The sequence below is a fragment of the Limulus polyphemus genome, unplaced genomic scaffold (genome assembly GCF_000517525.1).
Source record: "Limulus polyphemus unplaced genomic scaffold, Limulus_polyphemus-2.1.2 Scaffold655, whole genome shotgun sequence".
NCBI classification, from domain to species: domain Eukaryota; kingdom Metazoa; phylum Arthropoda; class Merostomata; order Xiphosura; family Limulidae; genus Limulus; species Limulus polyphemus.
In genome coordinates this window covers 385,343-399,326 of record NW_013666265.1, presented here as the reverse complement: position 1 = coordinate 399,326, position 13,984 = coordinate 385,343, and the positions used below count along the sequence as shown (strand labels likewise).

Here is a 13,984-nt window from a genome sequence, read left to right as displayed (position 1 = left end):
CTGAAAATCGGGTTTCGATACTTGTGGTGAGCACAGCACAGAAAGCCCATTGTGTAGCTTTGTGCTTAATTACAAACAAACAATATGCTCTACCTAACCTAGTCTGTGTTCTTATAAAACCCGATTTAAAATTTGCTGAATAATATGAAGTTTAATACAAAGAATAAAGAATATTTTGACATAAAAAAGTAATCAGAAAAATTGTGTCATTAAGAATTCCAAATATATCCTTAACGATACAGAAAAGTAATAAATGTCCCTCACTGGTATATAATATACAAACATATGTAAAATAACAATGGAAATATGCATTTAAAACAAACAAATAAGGAAACTTTTTAAACTTCTCGTATAGACAAAAATTGTATAGGTCGACTATAGTAACATTTCTAAGTCAAATTTTTATATAAGAAATAAAGATACAAAGCCAACACACTGACTAGCTCTGGGAAATTAAATTCCTTTCTAAATGTTAATGAAACTATCTTTGTCTAATACCACTTTACATACTCTTCCAAATTTTACTATTTTCAAAAACTAACCATAGTGTCCCCCCCAAAAAAATTACCATATAATTCTCATACACAATTTCAAATAGATGCCCTAAAAGGTACAAAAGCCAATAAGTGTAGTTTCCTCTAAATGTATAAACAATTTATGTTGTAAGTACTGTTGAATGACAATACATATACTTGAACAGTAAATCATAAAATAAAGCATTATAATTTTCAATCTTATATCCTTTGTTAATAGGATTTGTCCATCTCGTATAACTGTGTTGACATATTCAAACATTTCCTACAAAGTTCAACATGTAGGATATTTATTTTTATAACTGAATTTACTTACATAAAAAACATACTTCACATTTTCAAAAACAACTGACAGAATAAACAAAATAAATGGAAAACAGGCAGGTTTGTATCATCTTAACATTCAGTAGTGATTACAATATCAGTCTTTTTTTTTCTTTTTGAATATTCTAAAGAAAACAAATTCATTACAGCCACTTATTTTATGAGGACTGAACAGAAACTCTTATTTTGTCACGGTTAGTTTCGAGACCTCACAACATGAGGTTCAAGTATGTGTTTTTCAGCTTCTCCAAGTTCATTTAAGATGTGATTTGGGTTAACAATTTTTAGTTGTTCTGGTGAGAGGCTTTCTTTCTTAGTTAAGAGTAGAGCATTCCATCCAGCATTTCTAGCTCCTAGGTAGTCCACTTCTAGGTCATCACCAATATGAACAGCCTGTTCTGGTTGAATGTCTAAATGTTTCACACGTTCTATGGCTAAGTTAAAGATCTCTTGGTTAGGTTTTTTCACTTTGGCTGAATATGAATCAATAACAAAATCAAAGTTATGCAGAAGACCTACTTCGGACAAAATGCCCTGCAAGCGGGTGTCAAAATTAGAAATTATGCCAAGCTGTACATTAGCTTTTGCTAGGTTCTGTAGAAGGCTTCGTGTTCCACGTTGCATCTGCCAGCAAACTTTACTGCTGTATGCTTTAAAAAGATGGCGAGATAAAGTCTGAAGCTGTGTTTGGTCCAAATAATCATATCCAGCATCAAGGAATGTTCTGCTTATCAAATTCGTCCACCAAGTTTTGGGTTCAAGTCCTGTTGTGGCTCCAAAGTTAGGATGCTGCTGGTTCAAAATTATCCACTGTCTTTTGAATGCTGCATTCAGCTGAGCTGCATCACTCTGAATACCATAAAGCTTTGATGTCTGGGAGTATTCTTCTCCAATTGGAAGCTTAAACTTAAGCAGAGTGTTGGTAACATCAAAGGTTGCAAGTCTAATCCTCTGCATTGTTGTTTCGAACTTCAGTGATTTCCAAATTCAGATGAAGTAATTCAGATCCACATTCTGATAAAACAGAATCTATCAGTATAAAATGTTAAGAAAAAGCTTCATAGAAACAAAACTTATTAACAATCTAATTAATATAATCACACAAAAATTTTACAGAACTTACTTACCAACACCACTTCAACTTAAGACTTAAAAAGATTCAATAGTCAAAACATAACATTTTATTAAAATTCAATATTTAAGTTATCCTTGACAAAAACAGCTATATATTATTGAAGTATATAGTTTAGTAAACATTTCTATACAATCTTAGAAGTTAAGTAATTGTCTGTATAATCAGCTATTTGGAAGAAAGTATCAATAAGAAAAAAAAACAACTAAACTCTGAAGATAAAACTATGTTTAAGGTTTACGCACAAATACAATAATTTGTTTAACAATGCAACATATCTTTCAAACTTTCCTTCCACAAATTAAGAAATTCATGCAAGGTATTAAATAACATAAACAGATATAATCCTCATAAATTTGTTGAATGGTTCACTTGATGATGCAGCATGTGCTGTTAGTTTTAGATTAATTTAAATTCATGTTACAAAGTTAAGTAGATGTGAAAGGCTACTTTAGTTGGTTATATACTTTGGTGAAGTGGGGCATTGGTCTTCCTCAGATATTAGATATCTATAATAGCACTTATTCATACATAAGAATGTTAAAAAAATTATTAGTCCAAAAACAGGAAGAAATTCAATTGTATTTTTTAAAATATTCTATAATGATAAAAATGAGATTAACATAAAGTCTAGAAATTATTATTAACACTATGGGAATAAGTGTATATTTCCAGAAAACCACGTATGGTGCTTAAAGCCATATTTTACAAAAAATTAGAATAATTATTTCTATATGTACAAACCAACCACTCAAATATTTAAAAGCAGGAAAAATACTCTCTAATGTTTTGTATATAACAGTGTTTATTAATACAAAAACTTGACAAACTTGTATTCTATTTCAATCAGATTTTGCATTTACACATTTGCAAAGATATTATTTGCATTAAACCTCAAGTGGAGTTCCATCATGTACAGTCATTTTCTTTTTGGCTGTTATAACACTCAGTGTAAAGAACTGGTAAAAAAAACTGGGTGAAATCACTTTTTTTAATGTAAAATACATAGAGGACCACTGCATTAATTAATTGCGATACTGATGGTACTTTTGTTTACAATTTGTTTTTTCTCTCTCATGTTATTAAAGACCCTGTAAGCAACAGTCATGGGCCCCAAGCAATTTGGTGCACAAATAGTCCAGAAAAATGTGCAAAAAAATGACGAAGTTCTAAATAAAAAAATTTTGGCATTCCTAACATTGCCATTGTACACGTACAACAGGTAAGTATGCTTAAGTAAGGTAATACTAAAACAATATAAAAAAAATTCTAATATGTAAATGACACACAAGAATCTCACTCTTTCAATAATTTAACAAGCCAAACTTACTTTTGATTATAACAACATAACATTTAAGGATGAGGGATCTGTTAGTGCATCTAAGTTATTCCATCCACTAAACTAGACTTTAAAATAAAACTCAAAGCTAGCCCTCATCATTCATTTATCAAGCCTTCTCTTAAACTCCCTTAAATTTAATGCATCCACCACATCTAAAGGCAACCTGATCCACCAAAGGCCAGCCACCCTGTGAGAAAAAATAAAGCTGCTTTAGCTAAAGATAATTCCCACTGTGCCAAAATTTATACTTGTGTCCTCTAGTCCTCCCATTCTCATCATTAGGTATGAAAAAAAGATGTTTCCCCAACACTATCAATTCCCTTAACAATCTGAAACACCTTAACCAAATCCCCTCCAACAATCCTTTTTCAAGAGATAAAACCTCAAATCCTATTTGCCTTATCATTAGTAGTAGTACATTGCTTGGATGAATTGAGACTGATCAAACGAAACACTAAGATCCTTTTCTTTCATACTACTATTAGGGTTATTCCCATCAAAACTATTCATAATTCAAATTATGATAACCAACATGCATTATCCTGCAATGACTATAATTAAAAGTCATCTGTCATTTATTCACCCAACTCATCAAGTAATTTAAATCATTTTGTAAATCAACAGCATTCTCTTCACAGCCATCAACACCCAAAACCTTAATATCATAAGCAAATTTAAGTAATTCATTGACCATTCCTTCATCTATGTCATTGCTACAAACTGAAAAGAGCAAAAGGTCCTAACATTGAATCCTGAGGTACCCTGTTTGTGACATTAATCCAGTTTGATTGAACTACATTTATAACAACCATCTGTTTTCTTCCATCCAGCCACTTTTCTATCCAGTGAGCCAACTTATGCTCCACACCTTTACAGATAATTTTTTAAACAAGTCTATAGGTGGCACTTTGTCAAATGCTTTCTAAAAATGCAGATAAACCAAATTCACACTTAACCTCCTCTACACAGGCAGTAATCTCTTCAAAAAATGTCAAAAGATTATTAAGGTAAAATTTTCCCCTATTGAAACCGTGTTAGCTATCCAACAAAATTTTAAACTGACGCTATACTCATTTTTAGTATTGATAACCATTATTTCAACCATTTTTATAGCAAAAGTTCATCAGATTAATTAAAGTTATTATACAAAATTCTTAGCAAAATCATTTAAATATCTGCTTTCATTGCCAATATCTTATTCTTGTATTATTAACTGACAGATTGCTTGTAAATTTGTAACTGATATGTACTTGTACCCATTAAGCAATTGAAAAATGCATACATGAAAAAAAAAGTGTTAGAGCATTTCTTCAGCACAATGTATACATATATTTAATGCTGGGATAATAAAGTAAGATAACCCAGATTCTGGCCCGGCATGGCCAGGTGGTTAAGGCGCTCGACTCGCAATCTGAGGGTCGCGGGTTCGAATCCCCGTCACACCAAACATGCTCGTCCTTTCACAGAGGGAAGGCTGTCAAGTGGGTTGCATCCTTGACGTAAGAAACAGCTTTAGAAACGATGGCAGAGCAAGACCTGCCATGGGCTCAACGGTCCGCAAGGACTATGAGAAAAAAACCCAGATTCTTTTACAAGTGGGTAAGGGAGGTACCACATTTTCTGGGAGGCTTTTTTTTAACGTCAAAAGTCAAGCACACAATCATTATATAAATATTACAAATTTAACAGTTTGCTATACCAGGCTAACTTTTTTGTCCATGCGTTCCAAAATCCAGGTGTTAAAGAAGTTAACTACCCCTTTGTTTGCACAAAAAGAAATGGAATCTTAAGTTAAAGTTTTGCCGAGATTAACAATTTCACCATGTAAACGTGACTTTACTGTATACCGTATATGTAACTCAAATCTGATAGCTGTCAAAATGCTTTGTCATGAGTACTGCGGTAAATTACGCTGGTAAAGAATTTACCAGAATTTCCTTAACTGTTTGAGGCAATAAGTTGAAACGTTTATGATTTTAGCTAATTTTAAAGCCATTTAAACACAAGAAAGTTGAATATACTTTTCACTGGTTTAAAAAAAAAGCTAACCTTGACACGAGTTTCGAACTGTTTGCACGCATGCGCAGCACTTGCGCAATGATTATAAATATTCATATATCATAGATTCAGACTAGATCACACTCAAACCCGATACCACTTGTATAGTTCACCAGAAATAATAATAAAAACGGCCTAATTAACATTTAAAATCGGCTTGTATCGCGTTTGGTATTTAAATTATAGACTGTATGATTATCGTTTTCATAAAAATTACGGTGACAGTTTTTTTAAACCGATTTTGAAAAATATTACTTTGGTTCAGCGTTTTCCAAAGTGTGTGCCGTAAGCGATTAAGCTAGAGTCAATAATCCAATAATGGAAAATTAACGTTATATTTTTACAACACATGTAGAATTTTAATGTGTATCCGCGTATTACAACTCGTCACTAACTTACTCTTTCACTCGTTTAAAAAAAGGGAGCGTTGATGATAAAAGCTTGGGAAACGCTGTTTTGGTTAACACTTTATAATAAAATTTTATCAAATTTAATTCGTATACATTGTAGAAGTAGTTTTCATTACAGTTTAAATCGATCGCGAAAAACAAGATCCTCGGCCCTCAATTAAAAAACAATATTGTACGATCTTAAATGTTTATTTTCAGTGATATTTAACCGAAAATTGATTATAAGATTAAAAACTCATTAAGTAGGGCAAATAATAATAATAATAAAGCTAAACAGATAACATTAAAAAAGAAATATAAAAGCGTTATCTGTCATCCTATTTACTACTTGTCACTGAGTTACATCGGTTTTGGGGAATTCCATCATTAACCCTGAACAAAGGGCAAATTGAAAGAACAAGTCTAGGATTCATACAGTGGTGAACTGTACATCATATGTATGGTTTTGAGATGTCTTTAACACACAAAAGAAAATATTCCCAGTTATTGTTCACTTTAGAAGAACACTAAGGACGTGTCTCTCAAATGAAATTATGCATATTTAAACTCAGAACTGGAGCCTGTCCGCAGTATTGAAGATATTGACCTTACGTTTATAGTTAAAATGTTCAACATCAGGCCCTTCTGTGGAAAGAATAATCTTTTGTTCTGCAGTCAAGCGGCTTCTTCGCAAGTTGAGAATGCTATTATTGTTCTCTTTGATTAATATTTAAACAAAATGAAATTCTAATACGAAAGAAAGCATTTTTTGTACTTAAAAAAAAAACTGTCTCAAGACAATTTTGGACATTTTGAAATATAAGACATGATAGAAAAAGTAAATAAAATTATATTAATTTCGTTAAATTGAAACTAGATATTTATTTAAAGTAAGTTGGTTCCAAATTTCATGCAGTTTGGTTAAACATTTCCACTGTCGGAAAGAAAACAACAATAGATAACCGTGACATCATTCAGGTCTGAAAATGGTTACGACGAGTCTTACATTATTATTGCGTCCTGTGAATGTAGAATTTTTTATCTCCTCTCAATCGATTTATTTTGGCCCCTCAGTGGCTCAACGTTAAGTCTGACGGTTCACACCGTTAAAAACAGAGTTTCGATACTCATGGTGGGCATAGCATAATAGCCCATAGTGTAGCTTTGCGATTAACAGCAAACAAACAATTTATTTTGCATTCAGAGCACGCCACACATGTGTGAACCAGGTGTGTTTAAATTTTCAATAACTGGATAAGTGTATACATAAGTTACTTTAAAATCTTCTGGATTAGTTGAAGCATATTGAGTTGTAACATTATCAAGCACAACACTGTTTTAACAATATCTATGTGATATTATATGCATTGCCCAAATATTCTAAAACAACAAACTGTAGTCTTTTATGTCACATGTAGTGATAAAATAATTCTAAGCTTCTGTTGCTGCTCATCACAACTGGAATTAAAAGCCAGGAATAAAAGAATTAGGGGTTTCCCATAATGTACAAAAGACAAAGAATTTATTGAAATAAGGCTGATGTAGCAAACTAAAACATTTCATTAAATAATGTAATATTACCGAAAGATATAAACGTCAATGTATTCTCAATATACCACATGACAAATGGAAGAACAGAAACCATTACTCCCATAATTCTGCACTAAATTAAAACAATTTCCTCACAAAATTATTTCCTGATTGCAAATCAATCTTTACACAGAAATACTAGACAACAGAATATAAAAACAAATTATACATATACAAATCTTGCATATTGTATGAAAGAAAATTTTTAAAAGAAATTACAAAAAATGTGTGCACCACAATGTGACCACATCATAAGGCAAGGCATTCTGCAACTGAACAAAAAAAAATAATTTTGCTGAAAACATGTATACAACAAGGGATACAGAACTGAGAGCTATTGCACATAATATTCAAAGTTGTATTTTTCAAAATTTTCATTCCACACACAAAAAAATCACTCATAGTAAGATAGTCAAACCCCTAAAAATAGGAAATCTGAAATATATATATATATATATATATTCTCAGAGAAAACAACCTTAACAAGTTTTTCACTTCTCAAAGTTGTAATATTTAAAAACAATAGCAAGTATCAAGTATGTAGTGCACTATACAAAATATTCCAACCAAATATAGTTCAAGTCCCATCAGTCAAATATAGGGATAAATTCAAACTTCCCACAAATACAATCAGAGCTAAAATCCAAGCTGAAAGATTCATAGTTATCAGAAATCATACCATAATCCTTCCCTTTTATATGACACCAATGATCCTCTCAAAGAGGAGCTTGATGAAATCAGATTATTGGAAATGAGTTTCAGTTTTAAGAAGTAATGTACAGTTATTTGTGGTACCTCATTTTCAACAGCCCGATTACATCAGGTTCCTCTTGAATAGGAAAAGCATACTCAGTTCTTCAAGCACACAAGTATTACCATTAGGGATTATCCAAGTATCAAGGAATCTTTGAAAAATAACAGCTAGAGCTTGAAACAAATTATGCTCATGTAGCTAGGGGTTTTCTAGCTGTAAATCAATGACAGTTTTAATTTATTTTTAAGTTTAACTTCCTCTTTTTTCATATGTAGGTTAACACTAATAGTAATAGTATATTATTACTAATACAGTTAATTAGCAAAGTTTACTATTCACACATTCAAAGCACAATAACAACAACTTTTACAGTAGGCAAGTTCTTATTTTAATTATTATAATGTTTTGACTCTTGTTTAAACGTAACTTTCACCTAATGACTATTATGGGTCCAAACTTTGTAATCTTTAAAATTAGATCTTGACTACTGTAAAAGATGCTGTTATTGTATTTCTGAATTAATTATCCAATTCAGTAAGTTCTTCACTAAACATTATTCACATATTAAGTTTTAGAGCTTAATAAAAGACAAGTTTTCCAACTTAATCTTAAAAACAATTACTAGTTCCAAACACTGTATCAATTGAAATGGCTTACCAATAACATCACAACAGTATCTGTTTATTTCAACAAAAAATAAAATATGAGCACACGGTTACAAAGAAAAGTTATTATAAGTAATCTTATCCTTTTGCTGCCTTAGTTAAAACGAATGGCCTTGTGCAACACACTTCTACTACACGAAGATTGATAGTTAGTTCACCACCATTCATACACACATATTTCCCTTGTTGGGTTTTAGGTCTTAAAGGAAACGAAGCCAAGAAGGGATGGGTTCACCATATTTTAGCTTCCAGTCATACCTCCCTTTCAACCGTTGCATACCTCTGGTACCTAGAGAATGAAACACGTATTCATGCTATTGCACATGAAGACATACCACTCAAGTTGCAGGATGGCTGCAACTATGGATTTCTGAGCTATGGGACTGTTGAAACAGGCACTAGAAAATTGTCGCCTTTGTACACTAGATGGATTATGGAAAGCAAGCATGGAGGGGTGTTGTGCTTTGGACATAACTTTATAACGGAGCCCTTTACAATGGAAAAAACACGGCAGGGCTATTATCAACAAGCACACAGTCATCAAGTAGAACCACAATATTTTTAATATAACGTACTTAACCCTCTTTAGAATGGTAGAAAAAGCAACTCGTAATAGCAGCAATCGAATGCTGCTTATGTAGGGTCAATTTTAAAATATATTGCACTTGCAGCAGTTGTTTGGTTGATGAAATTTAATCTAAAATACTGGTCAATAATCTGGTCAATAGTTCAAAATTAGGGATGATTATAAGTGAACCCTAGGAATCTATGACCTAGCCATTTAGTCTAAGTGCACATAATGTGCTGTTTAGGTTGAAAGTTCCAAACCACAGCAATAATGCATTTTTTTTCTCCAAATTTTTCTGCCCATAGTTAAGAAAAGACTTTGACAGCTTGCCCCTCTAATTTTTAAACAAGTATATTATGCTAATAAAATAAAAAAGGTGCTTTAGTTAAATTTTTCAAACTTCACCTACTTGCACAAAATACCTATTGATGACTTAAATTAATTACAGTATCTTTGCCACAGAAACACCCAAAATTAATAGAATACAGAATTAATACAATTATAAAGGGGTATGCTTTGAATTAAAATTTGCTTCTCTTGCAAGATTATGAACTTCAAGAAGCATGTTATGAAATAAATTCTACAACTGCCAATGAGACATTTACTCTTGATATGAATTTGACAAGAACATCAGAAATGCCACCAATTTTTGACTTGATACTTGAAAAAGTGGAGAAACTAAACAGATAGCTTATTCCACAAACTCAGAAATATAAACCTGCAATGATAGTTTTTTGGGGGGAGACAACAATTGCACTCCAGATAATAATAAAACTATATTAAAGCCAATGTTTTGAGTGGGACTTAATCAGGGCTAGTAGTAGTAATGGTAAAAAAATGCAAAGCGTTTTTTTATTATTATCTTGTGAGTAAAGGTCGTTTTTTAACTCTATTGCTAAAACGTCTAAGTCCCCCTACTATGCACCACAAATTCTGAAAATCAAGTTTTTAATAATACTTCTTTTATTTCTAGCTTGTTAGTTTGCTAAGTGTGAATATTTTAAGACCTAGTGTAACAAATGGCCTTCTGTTAGTTTCCCCATCCTCATGTCAGGATATCATAAAAAAATCTCAAGAGCCACTTTACTGAATTTATATTCGAATAATTCAGTATTTATTCGGAAGCTCTACAAAAATACAGCAGTTTCAGTTTGATATTACTAATTTCATAACTTTAGGAAAAATAAAAAACAGAACAGTAATGATATTACCTAATGTTTATTTCATTAGGTTGTTAAACATGGATTTTATACCACTCAAAAAAGAAGAGAAAATATTCTCTTAAATATTATGTGTATCTGATCGTTTACTTAGTGCCAATAGTATGCCTTACAAAAATAACAGTATGGGTAGTTTTGAACATACCCCTTCAAAAACTAACATAAGACTAAGAGGTACAATATTATTTCTTATATAATTTTTTAATAAAATTTAATAAACTTTGAGTTTCAGAGCAAAATACATGAACACAAAACAAATTAGAAAAGATTTATAAGTATAACTGTTATTTGATGCAGCGAGTAACTACAGAATAAAGCCGAATAAAACAAACTTATTGTTACTAATAATAATCTGAAAATATGGCTTCATCTCTAGCAGACTCAATACGCGATGATAAAGTAGAAACAAAACAAGTGAACAACTCTTATCTTTTTCAATGAACACACACTGATGTACATTGGGCGTTCGTTAAATGCTTTGAAAATTAAACTAATATTGAAATACCGAATAAGTTTTAATAAGCAGAACAAGTATGCTCTTAGTCAGTAATATTTCTGCAAGCACATTACCAATACCAAACAACTGATATGTATCAGTAAATCCATTATACAAAGCTTGTCGGTCACGTAAGCAGTGATACTGACAGCATAAACGAGTAAGTAACCAAATGAGTTACCGCTGGCTGTCATGCATCATCTTTTCTGGCAGATATTATGACACATATAACAGAAATACAATTAATATTTAGTAAGCACATAAATACAAATACAACTACTTCTCCTCACGCCAGTTTCAGTGTACTAATACCAGTGCAACTTGCAAGTTACAGGTACATCCAATCCTCAAAATATTGAGAATCTATAATTTGTACTGTTTTTAATTAAAGAAAACATAGCATTCTCACCAGTTCCACTCGTCCAATAACCCGCCACGTAATTTAACTGTTTACTTTATGTACTCGTAATGTCGTAGCACACTTGTGTATTAACTGTACTTTGTCTGATACACTTTCGATTCGTTTCCACTACTTAATTCGTAAACATATCTGTAGAACGCTAATATTTGGCCTTGTGGGAAACCACGTGACAGAGTAGCCTGGAAAGGCCTCTAGTAACAGTTTCATTAACTAATATATATGTGTGGTTATTCTACAGAAGCACAATAAACAGACTTTTGATAATAATAGTAAAATTAAACAAAAAGGCTAGATACTATGCTGCTAAAATTCTATATTCTACTTAAACTGTGCTTTGCATTAAAAAATAATGAAATTTTAGAGGTAATGTAATGTAAAAAATAGCAACAACAAAGAATAGGCTTAAATTATCCTACACTAACAACTTTTTTATTGTTCATATTCCTCCAGACAATAACAACGATCTGTACTTAAAAACTATTTGCAATTCTCAATAAATCGTTTATATTACAATTTGAGCCGATAAGCTAAACATATTTGGAAAACTAACACAGAAATAGGACACTTAACCTTAATGGTAGCCTATGCACATGTTACAGGCCCATGAAGTTCCAATACAGTCGTCCCTAATTATAAACTATCCACCAAAGAAAATGCAGCACCTTCGCCATAGCGATTTTGTCGGTTTGTATGAACTGAAAACTCTTTTTGGGAATCAACTCACCAAACATTTTTTCCCTAACTCAAAGACTGGGTGTTGATAATGTTTCATTAATGTATTTCAATGTTATTAGTATTACGTCTGAATTGTAAGTAAATAACATAGAATCTTCGTTTATTCTGAACTTGAAATATAATCAACATCAAATTACAGAGTTTCGACTGTGAATTGATAATCTTTGTAAACTGCAGAACCTCAAAGATTTCGTAATGTTTATATAATGATACAAGCTTTTGTAATAAAACAATAAATAGTAACTGTCTATTTAAATGCATCTTTCTAAAACAAGTCCCTCACTGGGACAGCAGTAAATCTTCGGATTTACAACGATAAAATTAGGGGTATGATTCCTCTGGGTAGACACAGCAGATAGCCCGATGTGGCTTTGTTATAAAAACAACAACACAAACACACCCTAAAACAATAATATGTAATCAAATTACGTATTACTTAAAGTCTGGATGCTAAATTTAAACTTATTCGCAGAAAAAATTGTTTCACGAATTTAACTTTTTAGAATGACTCCGAGTTTGTTTGTTTTCCAGTAAAAGCATCTAGCTTATAGCTCCGTCATCTCTGGACCAATTTCAGATCTAACTAAATTTTTGAACTCAGAAGGTCAAACCCTTTCGATGGATATATTTGATCACACCAAAGGTTTCATAGGGTTACTCTAATCCTGCCTAAAAGAATTGCAGTTTGAAGGTAGGCTGGTAGAGATTCTGATAAGTGATAAAATCGAATCGGGTATATGCGCGCCCCAGATGATAGGCTGGAGGAAAGGTAGCTAGTGAACGCCACCCACCGCCAACCCTTGGGTTAAACGTTTATCAATAAACAGTGGGATTGACCGTCATATTATAACGCCTCCACGGCTAAAAAAAGCGAGCGTGTTTAATAATGGGATTTGAACTCACGACCTGGAGATTACGAGTAGAATGACCCAACCACCAGGCCATTCCAGGTCGCTAGTAAAAATGTTAAAGTGTTTTGAAAATTAAAAAAATGAATAATCGGATGATTCATTACGCACAAGGGTTGTAAGCCAGTGTGGTGGCATATAATCCATATTGAAAAAAAAACATCGAAGAACCGGAGGATTCATTATAAACAAGAGTTGTAAGCCGCACACAACCGATAAAATAATTGATTTTTGTGTCGTTTTGAGGCTGACGTATTTCTAAAGTAAAGTATTTGTTCACCGTTCAATAGCAGCGTATTCTGATACGTACCATCAGTATTGAGACATTATGTTGGAAGGATGTTATGTTGGTCAACACACTTTTCACACAAGTTTATTTTCACTACACACTCACATACAATCAATCACTCTTTTCACACAAACTTATTTTCACTACACACTCACATACAATCAACCACTCTTTTCACACAAACGTATTTTCACTACACACTCACATACGATCAATCACTCTTTTCACACAAACGTATTTTCACTACACATTCACATACAATCAATCACTCTTCACACAAACGTATTTTCACTACACATTCACATACGATCAATCACTCTTCACACAAACGTATTTTCACTATTCATTCTCATACAATCAATCACTCTTTTCACACAAACTTATTTTCACTACACACTCACAATCAATCACTCTTTTCACACAAACGTATTTTTACTACACACTCACATACAATCAATCACTCTTTTCACACAAACTTATTGTTACGTCTCCGTTTGTTAATTAACTTTCCGTAACTTCGTTCCGACGAAACTTAAGCGACACAAGTTCTTTCTTAATAA

General features: G+C 32.2%; 1 protein-coding gene across 1 annotated transcript; it reads right to left on the bottom strand.

Moving 5' to 3' along the window:
- Positions 1–978: 978 nt before the first annotated feature.
- LOC106459739 (rhythmically expressed gene 2 protein-like) lies at positions 979–11,620 on the bottom strand. Its single transcript, XM_013919393.2, has 2 exons — positions 11,481–11,620; positions 979–1,871 (listed from the first exon to the last, which is right to left on the bottom strand). Exon 2 carries the CDS (start codon positions 1,812–1,814, stop codon positions 1,053–1,055), a length of 762 nt encoding a protein of 253 aa, XP_013774847.1. The 5' UTR covers positions 1,815–1,871; positions 11,481–11,620; the 3' UTR covers positions 979–1,052.
- Positions 11,621–13,984: the final 2,364 nt, after the last annotated feature.